This window comes from Galleria mellonella, unplaced genomic scaffold, assembly GCF_026898425.1.
Source record: "Galleria mellonella isolate WM207_F2 unplaced genomic scaffold, CSIRO_AGI_GalMel_v1 utg266, whole genome shotgun sequence".
Classification (NCBI taxonomy): Eukaryota; Metazoa; Arthropoda; class Insecta; order Lepidoptera; family Pyralidae; genus Galleria; species Galleria mellonella.
This window is the reverse complement of record NW_026442061.1, coordinates 1,507,779-1,520,250: the sequence shown is the minus strand read 5'-3', so window position 1 is coordinate 1,520,250 and position 12,472 is coordinate 1,507,779. Positions and strand designations below refer to the sequence as shown.

General features: G+C 34.0%; 1 protein-coding gene across 8 annotated transcripts in view; it reads right to left on the bottom strand.

The window, feature by feature from the left end:
* LOC113515985 (atypical protein kinase C) overlaps window positions 1-12,472 on the bottom strand; it is a 297,975-nt gene that overhangs the window by 37,884 nt on the left and 247,619 nt on the right. The window contains exon 1 of one of the 8 annotated variants that reach the window (XM_052895215.1): window positions 10,451-10,595. The exons of 4 other annotated variants lie outside the window; for them this stretch is intronic. In XM_052895215.1, coding sequence (XP_052751175.1) covers window positions 10,451-10,580 — 130 coding nt within the window. In that variant the 5' untranslated portion in view covers window positions 10,581-10,595. Of the gene's footprint in view, window positions 1-3,533; window positions 3,888-5,754; window positions 6,084-10,450; window positions 10,596-12,472 lie in introns of those variants that run through there. 3 more of the 8 variants (XM_026900306.3, XM_026900307.3, XM_026900305.3) reach the window with 3 other exon arrangements.

Here is a 12,472-nt window from a genome sequence, read left to right as displayed (position 1 = left end):
CCAATTCCATTGATTCGTCCATCTGTCAAATTACGAGTAATATGGAAGGCATAAATATTATTGTCGAATTTCACTTTACATTTTTTCGGAAAAAGTTCTATAAATGAACTTTTATAATATTAACTTTTATTAATAATTTAGATTACATTATGCTAACCAGCATAAGTAAAATATTTACCAATATTATAAAGTGGAAAGATTTGATATTGTTTCTTTTACCCTTTAGACTTTTAACCTTTAGGTTAACCTCGACAAATAACCGAATCGAATTTTTTTTCACCTTTAGAAAGCCTTTGATAACATTATCAGCGAGTGAAATGGGCTGCATTTTTTAAACAATATCGACTTATCTACTCGTACGAAGCAGGGGCGTGTAACTAGTTTTTAATATGTTTTTAGCGACCATTGTAACCGCATGGGCCCATCGAATCGCTAAATATTCCATATTAAATTTAATAAATGCAGCTTTATAATTTCTGCAAATATTGCTCGATATTGAAAAATGATATCGGAAAATATCGATTATGTCCGTTTCAATATGCACATCATTTTATGAGGAAAATAATATTAAAAATTAATATTTCCGTATGACAGAATTTGTTGATAGCGTTCAATAGTGATGGGACATTAATATTCAGTCTATGTTTAGCAATGGACAGTTATTGACTAATATGATGATCATTATATCATATCAGCTTTTAACTATACATTCCTTTTTTTTACAACTTAGAATGGCAAACAAGCTGACAGCCCACCTGATGGAAAGTGGTAACCGTCGTCTATAGACATGAGCAGTGCCATGGACATAACAGAGTACTGTTTCGCCCATGATACCCCCCCATGCATTGCCATTCCTGAGGACTTAGATGTTATTCCTCTGTTCCCTGTAAATTCACGCCATATCCCACCCTTCAAACCGAAACACAGCTATGCAAACACAACTGCTTCACGGTAGAAACACGAATGGGCAGAGGTACCCAAGTAATCGACTTTTGTACAAAGTCTCCCAGTGCTGAACTTAAGCGTCCACTTTGGGGTGTTTAGCCAATAGTTCTCTATTAAATATCAAATTCCGCTCTATCGAATAGCGCTTGGTAGTAAACAACTAATGTCCAGCAGTGGAGTTTTTTTTATGGGTGAAAATGGTATGATAATCCCGCCCGTGCTAACGGGATACGCTGGCGGAGCACCAGTGAAGGGTGATAGATGAGAATGAAAACAGGCCAGCTAGCCCATCATGATGAATTCATCAGGAATTAAATATGATAGTTTCCAGGGAGAACCGCGAGGAGGTCGACCTGGTTGGGTATATTGCTAGCAATGGGATTCTCAGTCTCCATTACTAACAATTCCTTTCCCCCCAGCAGTGGAGAGTTAAAAGCTGATATGATGATAATGAATGGAATGGTACCTCGACTGCACTAACGATATACGCTGGCGGGGCAACAGTGAGGGATGGTTGTACAATGAAATGTAAATCAATAAGTAAAGGAAATAAGATTGAAAATTAATATTGCCTTTAGTGAAGGGCGAAATTTATCGATAGTGCAAAATAATGATGGGACATTAATATTTAGTGCGCGGACTCGCTCTATCAAATAGTGTTGTTTTGTTATTACTGGTATGATTGCGTTCCGCTATTGGTAAACAAAGCGGTTACTGTTTCATTCAGAACGATACATAGAACGGTAGACACTGTTGTATTTCATCAACATTATTTTACATAATATATTGTGATTAATTTAAATCTGGTATAATATTTAATTATAATATTATTTTAATATGTGAGACATGGCTATTAAAAAAAGGAGTTGCCCATTCAAATACTAAAAAATCCATAATGAAAACAAAAAAATCTATATATAACAAAATACATGTATACAATTGATATCATAGCTCCATAAGCTATGATAACCCCGTTTACCATCAGATGGACCCTATACTTATTTGCCACCATAGTAGTAAAAAAAAATGAACACAAATATTATAAACTGTACAAACATATAAACAATTAATTTTTAAAAATATGATTCATGTAGGGACTCGTAGTTGTTAATAAAGATAAAATTTCTGAGAATACAGAAAAAAAAAGTACTAAAACTATCACACACTCGCTGTGGTATGAGATACAGGATTCATATCTTAGTTCAGACATAGATGTTTAAGCTGATCTAAATGTACAAATGAATTCGTACCTACTTTTACTGTATTCTCCAGTGCTGAGTTTGTTACAATCATGGATATCCAATAAAGTTATTATTATTATTCATATATATATATATATATACTAGGAATAGCCGTATAGGTTCCGGCATAGAATTGGTCACCCCTTCCTTTTCCGTGGATGTTGTAAGAGGCGAAAAGTTGCGAGAGGAAACTATTGGCAATATCTCCCTTATAGGGGAGGCAATGTTTAGCAGTGGACAGTTAATGGCTGATACGACGATATAACCAAAGGGAGACTTTGTACAAAAAGCGTTTGCTTGGGCACCTCTGTCCCATTCGTTCTTCAACCTTAAAGCAGTTGTGTTTGCATGGCTGTGTTTCGGTTTGAAAGGTGGGATATGGCGTGAATTTACAGGGTACAGAGGAATAACATCGGAGTCTTCAGGAATGGCAACGCATGGGGGGTATCATGGGCGAAACAGTATATTCTGTTATGTCCATGGTACTGCTCATGTCTATAGGCGACGGTTACAACTTTCCATCAGGTGGGCCGTCAGCTTTTTGTCATTCTAAGTTGTATAAAAAAAACGACGACTAGGAACAATAACAATTACTACTCTAAGAATACTTATTTTAAAAATTAAGTACAACGGAATAAAAACCGTAGATAAGTAAATTTATATTATTATTTAACACAACAAGTTGCATAGTACCTTGCACTAGATACGAATGGTCGAATCAGAATCTAAATCGAAATGTCAGCGACAAGTTGACGCGTGACGTTTCGATGCGATTCGTACACAGCATCATAAGCACGCCAAATTAATGTCTAAATTGATATTATAAAGAGAAAAGATTTTACTTGTAATAGATAAACTAAGTGCCGTGTGGCTCCTACATAAAATGGGCCATCCCCTCCTTTCCCGTGAGTGTCATCAGAGGCGAATGGTCTCCTATTCATTCGAGGAATAGATAGAAGCGTCCCTCTTAAAGCATCGTCAGAGTTTGGCTGCGGCTGCCAACCCGCCAGACAAGTGTGGGAACTAATGGCAAAACCCTCCTTATGGGGAACATTCAACAGTGTTAACTGCTGAACGGCTGATATGATGATGCATGGATAAACTCAAAAAACACTTCATCCATTTTAAAAATTCTTTCACCTGTAGAAAACAACATTGTCAAGGACATGGACATGGGCGGTTATTTATTTAACAAAAAACTGATATATAATAAAATGGGGTAAGTCAGTTAACGCCATAAGCTGGAGTAGGTTGCTAGTATTAAATATGTGTAAAATACGAGAAAATTTAAATTCTTATACATCTTATCTGAACAATGAAGTTATTAAAATATTAATATTTACTCACAGTGCATAGCATACGTTGGGGCAGCAATTACAACGTCGAGATTAGGATAAGGCTGTGCCAGAATATGATGCACATAAGCAAACTGTTCGCACATGCTGAGACTACAGTAAAAAGTGCGCCATGCACATGTTTGCATACACTCAATAGTCCGGGACCATGATACTTTTGGTATTTTCATATCGATATGTTATGCACAACACTATTCCAAGAACTAGAAAAAAAATAATGCAATACTGCAATTCACCACACACTGGAATTCCATGGAACAATATAATTTAATAAATATTTTGTAACAAAATTAGTCACTGTAAATTAATGCACAATGAAACACACACGTTCATTTCGATCACATTCCTTTGAATATAAACGAGATAAGATAGTCGCGATCCAGTAATATCAAATTGTCGATGCGCGTGATTTCACTGTGTATGAATATCGATATATTTGCTTCTGTCGATAAGATAATGTGTGTAGTCTATGGTACGAGATATTCATCTGTGTATGAAAAACAACTGATAGACGTGGTTATATTTTGTAGTCCTATTAGGCGGTGTCAGAAGATTTATTATCTCGAATTCAAAGATAACATAGTGATAATTTACAGAGTTTGCGCAATGGCGTTTTTATCGAAGGACGTTAAATAATGGAATATGTGTATTTACCAAATCTTATGGTATCGTAAGTGTAAAAAAAAAATGTTGATGAGTGTCAATTAAATGTATTTTTGTAAATTTTCAATATCGTTATTCTAGATTAGTAATGTAAAATGAAAGACACTAAACAGAAATAAATGATTGTACGTTTTGATAATTTGAGATTATGAGGTGACAAATGTGAGGAGACATTATTTTGTACGAAGAAAGAAGAAAAATTATGTATAACTGAAATTGTCTACATTATTACAGTATACGTCTCGTAGTTCGTGTGTCAGTTTATTGTAAATGAGAGGCTTAAACCTTTTCTCAGCAAGGACAAGTGTTTGTTTAGGACTTTGTATCTTTGTTGTTGCGAGTCTTTGTACAAAGTGGTCTCTAAGATACATATTAAGACAATTCAGAAAACTTTGTAATTGGACGTGAAACTCTGTAAACTAGAGACGCGCACGAATAAAATTTTATAAGACAAGAACTGCCATTTACAAATTAATATAATATTTTTAATTTCATATTATTTATTTTTATTGGTCATGAAAAAATTTTCATTATATTTTGGGCACGTCATGTGTTACAATACAAATATCATCATTATCATAATATCAGCCTTCATCTGTCCATTGCTGAACGTAAGCCTTCCTTTGAAGGATTTTGCCAGTAGTTACCACGCTTGGTAGGCGAATTGGCAATCGCAGTTAGGCTTTAGAGATGTTTTAAGAAGGCTGCTGCTGCCCATCCCTCGCCTTCCTTTAGTTGCCTCCCTTAGTCGTACCTTACGACACCAACGGGAAAGGAAGATGTGGTCTATTTTATGCCCACACGGCAAAATATAATACGTGTAAACAGACAATATTATCACTAAATTACCGCATTTTGTATGTTGATATATATGTATAATGATATCAAATGTTCAGTTATTACCTATTTATCAATATTATTTTATATTAAACAATGCACGTTTGAGATACCTACTTGGTTTCTTAATACCAAAAGTTAACGATCACTTGTTTATATTTCGCTTTATGTACTTGTATTTAAAGCAACTATATTAATATTCTCAATTAATATTACCGTATTATTACTATAAGTAAATCAAATTATTTGCCGACGGAAACTGTTAGTATAAACACAATAACCGCGTAAGAGGATTATCTGAAACAACAAACATAAGCGGTTTTGTTTTGGCTTAATTAGAACTAGTATCAGTAAAATTAGTACACTAACGAGCTGCAGTTAAATAATTATGTACTTAAAACAATTTTTTTTAATTTTATTTAAATACGTAAATAAATTAAAACATTTATTTAAAAACGTTACAAATTTTTGAAATGCTAGTATAGGAAATCAGATAGGTACAGTGTACTTTGATTTTGCCTATTCGAGTTAGGATAATAAGTATCCTTTGTGTTGATCCAAAAATCCTTTGAGCGTGATCGAAAAATTAACATCAAAGTATCTTTAAAAACTTTAATATCTATAATTTTAATAGAATAAATTAAAATAAACAGTAAAAAATTGTTAGTGCCTTCATACAGATATTACTATGCTCATAATAATTCACAACCTACATAAATTCAGCCAGCAGATTGGATGGGAACTTAAAAAAATCATTCGAACCCATATCGAGCGGCGACAACAAATCACCAGGTGTCAACTGGAACGAGTGATTGGCGGCTGCATTCAATACCTCTGTCCAGAACGTACTCATTTCGCACTCGCGCTCAACAGTGCATCGATAACTCAACTTTTTGCATCGTCACAACACTATTTTGAAATTTGACGTTCCGTTTATATTTATTGTCAGTGCATTTTATTTATTTATTCATTTTTTGTTTTTTTTTGTATGTCATATATTTGCCGGAATAATACACGCGGACGTTCCGTCGGAGACTGTTGTTGTTATCATTCAAGCGTTGTCTACTATCACTGTGATAAGCCTCGCCCATAATTAGGTAGAAACTGATAATATAATGCATATACCTATTTTCGACCATATTAAAAAAAAATGCAGATTTTGAATGGGTGTTCGCTCCAGATAACTGCTGCCAACGAACTTTTTAAATTTTCGAGCTAAAAATAGTGGGTACTTTATTTACATATTTCCAATTTAGTAAAAAAGTGAGGTTATACTAAACGCGATAAATTTACGAAGGAGTTTGTCAAACTCCTTAGTAGATAGATTCCTTGCGAGATAGTCATACAGGTTTTATCAAAATTCCCACGTGATTGGAAAGGAATAAGTGCAACGCGGGCAAAAATAGAGTAAAATATAACATAGAAATAAATACAATGACACTGTCCATAGAGGTATTTTTTTTAATCAAACAAAGGCATGAGTGATTCACAAATTCAAATACAGTTAATTTTGATATCACTTTATATTTAATCAATATATTATTATTAGATTAGTTAGATAATGTGTGAGAAAGTGAATCATGCATGCAAGTTAATAAAACATTAGTAATATAAAGTATAAAATAAATAAAAAAGAAAATAAATCAACTTCTTTTGTTAACCAAATAAAGAGTAAATTATCGAGACTTTCGGAATAAAGAAAAATACGTGATTACTTAGCGTGCGAAGTGAATTCGGATCGCTAGTTACATATAACATATGTGGGTAAATCTGCAGGATACAGCTAGTAAAAATAACACAGTAGCATGAGAGTCTCTTTTTGAACTCTGTTACGGTGGAACGATAGATCGTACAGTTTTCCAAACACTATAAAAACCTTAGATTATATAGATAGAGTGTCTCCATAGAAATCGAGAAAAACGGGTCAACTTTTTCATACAATTTTGCGTTATAAATATTTATGAATGATACCTTCATAACTCCTATATTAATTTTGTCTTATAATTTCTGCATCTATTTAATGCGTACACACTTTTTTTTTTATACTACTTAAAATGGCAAACAAGCTGACGGCCACCTGATGGAAAGTGGTAACCGTCGCCTATAGACATGAGCAGTACCATGGACATAAGGGGTTATATACAGTTAATGGGTCGAAAAAAAGCGAATTTTTAGGAATTTTTTTTGAGAAGCCGTTAAAATTTATTGATTCCAAAAGTTTACATACTTATTATGGTATTATTCAACAACATTTTAGTGCTTATTATTAGTAAAAATATTTCTCTGGAGAAGAGCTACAGCCGATCTCCAGGAGGTCCTCTAAAAAGACGTCTTGCGGTGACCACTCTATCTCTGAACTGGATCATCTGAAATTAAAAAAATAAAAAGATTTAGTTAAAGTAATGTTAAATTCAATTATTAATCGATGGAATAAGCAAAAAAAATTTTTTTGTCAAAATGGCGCCTTCTCAAAAAAAAAAGTCGATTTTTCACCAAAATTTCAACTTTAAATTGTTTATAAAAAATCGAAGTTTTTATTGGAAAAATAAAAGCTTCGATTAATAACTGAAAAATATATTTAAGAAGCTTGTATCAAAATTTTAGACGAATCGGAGAAACCGTTTTCGAGTTACAGTGGTCACCGACTTTGAAAACACCATTTCGAGAAAAACGCGTTTAAAGTTTTGAGTGCACTTTACATGGGATAAAAAATTTTTTTTTTCAACTTACATGGTGTCATCTATTCCAGGCCCATATAAGAGACCTTCTGCTGATTCATTAGCTTCCAATAACTCGAGCTGATGTTGTCTGCGAGCCATTCTTCCATCTCGGGTGCTATCGCGCGCTCTGCGGTCGGAGATGTTCACGCGCTGCTCATCTTCTTTTTCGGCATATAAATGTGCGTTGGGTCCAAGTGTAATTCCTATTGCATTCATATAATATAATAATGAAGCCATTCCTTCATTAAAGACGCCAGCAGCTATGTATGCAGCGGTTTCTACAGTTTTCGAGCCTGCCGGAACAATTTTGGGAGAGATTTTCCAAATCAGTTGATTATAACTCTCGTTGTTGTTTTGGTTAAAACCACCGACACATCTTTCCAATAAACTTTTATTGCTGAGGTCTATAAAAATCGGACGTATAGCTTCAGCAACATCATCAGGTAGTGGCTCATAATCATGTTCGAAAGTAGATACTTCATTGGCAGCAGCAGCCCTCTGCCAGCTGCACCATGAGTCTGGTCCACTCGGACAGTTGTCGTGCTGAGGTTTTTGGTCAGATGAACAATAGTGATAATATGTGGCCCAGATAGCATTATACATTTTCTCAATGGAATCACAATTTCTACGTATTGCTAAGCCATAGTAAACTGTTAACTTATCGATCATCTTTCCAGTGAGTTTTCCTTTTCCACCGAGAGTTTTCTTTTGTATTTTTTTTCCTTTCGCATTCTCAACAGTCTCAACATTTTTTTTTTTTTACACAATCTCGAAGTCTCGTACCCATTCGTTTCTGTACATGTCCAATACATTCTTTCTTTACAACTTCCTCATCACCATAAGGTTTAACTTTTAAAATTCCCGAGTACGTTTTGGAATCACCGTCTCCGATATAATTTTTATAGATGACTCCGAGTTTTTCCAATGAACGTTTGAACATTTCAACGACTGAATCAACTTCCATTTTCCCTGAGGAACCAGCATGATTTGCAGTGCAAGTATTTTTATGTTCTTCGTACCATTCATTATACTCTTCTGTATCAAGTTTCTTCTTCCAAGTTTCACACAGTTTACAGTAGGCACTTTTAACAACTATATCTATTATTTTACCTGAATAATATCCAATCAAAGAGGTCACACCGTACAAGGAAGTATACCCTCGCTTTTTCCATGTGCCATCACCAGATACAGTTAATTCTGTTGAATGTTCGTTACCTTGATTATCGGAAGTCAAATTTTTCTCTTCGGTACAAGCCTGTGCAAAAAGTTTTTCAGTGGCTATTTTTACACTGGAGTGAATGTTATTTATTATCAAATCATAAGTTGGCTGTGATATAAAAGCTCGCATGTCCATTAATCCACAAAATTTTGCTGCACCTTTCAATCCTAATCCGAGAACTCTCATGACAAATAAAAATCGTCGATTTATTTCATAAGAATGCGTGACGAACGGACTAGAATTTACGCTACGGTCGGCACACTTATCACACAGCACAACTATTTGAAAACCAAGTCCTCGTTCAGAAGTTGTTTGAAACTTGACATCTCCGTCACAGACTTTACACTTTACATATTCAGCAATTGCTGCAAAAACAGTAATGAAGTTTAGTATGCGATACTCAACAGACGGATCACGTGTGACGGAGATTTCCTCTTGCTCTTTAAATTTTTTCGCCGAGGCACTGAAACTCCTTTCATCTGTTTCAGCTGTTTTTGGGTTGAAAACATTTTTACGTTTTTTTACTCTCGACTTACGTACATTATGAGATTTTCTCATTATTCGGGAAGACTTCATTTTCACTGGAAATTACACACAAAAAAATAAACGATCTCACAAGTTTACAGCTTGGCTTGGCTCCGTATACTGACTACCACTCTTAAATATGTTCCACTTTAGGGTCGAAAAAATATAAACTCACTTTTCAGGTATAAAATAAAATAATCACACTGTTGATTTACACATCTAAACACTTTAGAAGGGGAATGCTTACAATAGACAGATGCATGAAAGGGACAGCGCTCAGGTAGTCGATGCCGCTCCGGCCTTATACTCCCAAGCGCTCCGAGACGTCGTTACAAATATGCGTGTAACTTCGAAAATATTTGCCGGATCGATTTGAAATTTCTTGTGTGTATTCTTGAATATATGTAGAATCAGAAAATAAAATAAAAAAAAAATCGATTTTTTGAAAAAATTAACTGTATATAACCCCATAACAGAGTAGACTGTTTCACCCATGATACCCCCTATACGTTGCCATTCCTGAGGACTCAGGTGTTATTCCTCTGTACCCAGTAAATTCACGCCATATCCCACCCTTCAAACCGAAACACAGCCATGCAAACACAACTACTTTACAATTGAAACACGAATGGAACAGAGGTACCCAAGCAATCGACTTTTGTACAAAGTCTCCCTCTGGTAAATCATTTTATTAAATAATACGTCAAGATTCATTTTATGTGTAAGTATATAAAACAATAATAAAAAAACGAGTCAGTTAATTTGATAATTAGCTGGCAAAAAGTTGACCCGTTTTTGAGGCTCGATACTCTATCTATATAATGTAAGGTATACAGCTATCTAGATAAGTATGCACTGCGTGTTTCAAGAGGTAATTTAAACCTGTTTCAACAACGAGGAGATATTATCAGTTCATTAAATTATGAATAATAACGCGAAGCTTACCTCGTTTGAGCCGTCTCCTCGGTGCGAGCTTACGTTGATCACATAATACACCCAACAAGTCTAGTACATTGAGTATACAGTCTCGCTCCTTGGTTCTCCTACTCACTTCACTATGTTTTATATTTAACATTTTTTTTTATATTTTTCTACGCAAAAACAAATTTAAGGTTTACATATGTACACTATGAATAGTATTATGTAATTATTTATTATATTTTTTTTTCACGATATTTTATGCCTTTTAATGTATCTTTTTAGCCCATGCTTTATTTAATTCCTTAAAATTGTTTACTTCATTTCATACTGTATAATTATGTTAATGTAAAATTATAAAAATACCTTTAAAAGGCATGTGCATTAATATTGTATTGTATTTAATGTTTATTATATATGTTATAATGCTATATGCTGTTGGTGTTGGTGCAGTGTATAAATAAATAAAAAAATCCCTAATTTACGTAGTGACAGGACATATTTTGAATGGCGAATATTGATTACGGTTGAGCTCATATATATATTCTAATATACGAGTATTTATAACATCATAATATATCTTTAATTGCAAATAAATTATAGATTAAATATGTAACTAAAATTTTAAAATGATATTCCTTATAATTAATCTGTCCTATGTTGTTTGGAAGATCGTATCATATTTGAGGGAAGTGTCAAGAACCTCTAAACCTTTTAAAGACAATATAATGTATATACATATAGATAACACACACTATTCACATACGTTTATATATCACTAAATAGCACATTAAAAAGATAATTTTAAATAAAATCCACAATGAAACTTGCGATTAAAAAAAAATATTAAAAGAAAAAAAAGAACCGACAGGTGTCCAGATTAAATGTTGCTATACGAATGATCGATATTCTAATAATCGCAATCGAAAAATATATAATCTATGCCCTAGTTTCTGTACTATCTCTGTGCATGTAATATGGGACAAGTGGGCCCTTAATCTAAAATATTATACTATTATCTTGTAATCGATCAATTTCGATTCTAGTGATTGTTGAATGACTTTGAGCCTTCTGTTCTGTTCCTATACTTTTAACATATCCTGAACCATTTCATGACAATTCGGGATGCAATGCTTTCAAGTATCCATTAGACGATTGGCTTGAAAGAATAAGCGCATCTAGCTGTCAAATTAGTATGGGATAGATTGATGAAGAATTCATGAAAAAACTTTAGAAAAATTTGGGACAAAATGTTTAGTAATATAAACAAATTTACCAGAGGGAGACTTTGTACAAAAGACGATTGCTTGGGTACCTCTGTCCCATTCGTGTTTCAACCGTAAAGCAGTTGTGTTTGCATGGCTGTGTTTCAGTTTGAAGGGTGGGATATAGCGTGAATTTATTGTGTACAGAGGAATAACACCTGAGTCCTCAGGAATGGCAACGCATGGGGGGTATATCATGGGCGAAACAGTATACTCTGTTATGTCTATGATACTGCTCATGTCTATAGGCGACGGTTACCACTTTCCATCAGGTGGGCCGTCAACTTGTTTGCCATTCTAAGTTGTATAAAAAAAAATCGTCATAGTCGTAGAATACTGACGGATTTGACAAATATTACCTATATAGATCCGTCAGTATTTTACGACTATGACGAAAAAGCGAAACAGTATACTCCGTTACGTCCATGGTACTGCTCATGTCTATAGGCGTCGGTTACCACTTTCCATCAGGTAGGCCGTCAGCTTGCTTGCCATTCTAAGTTGCATATAAAAAAGTTATACTGAAATAACTAAAGGCATGCTAATAATTTCATCTTGTATTTATATGCTTCCCCTATATTTGTTTCTATGTGATCAGTCATAGTTCTAGTTACTTACAGCCATTTGGTTGCTAACCAGCTGTTTCAAATACTCCTGATGCTTACCTGTGAACAAGATAACATATAATTAATTTGGTGTTAATTTTATTATTTCATAATAAAATCATATCATATTATTTTTATTATGTCGTTTATTTAGTTACCTATTATTTAAATATATAAAA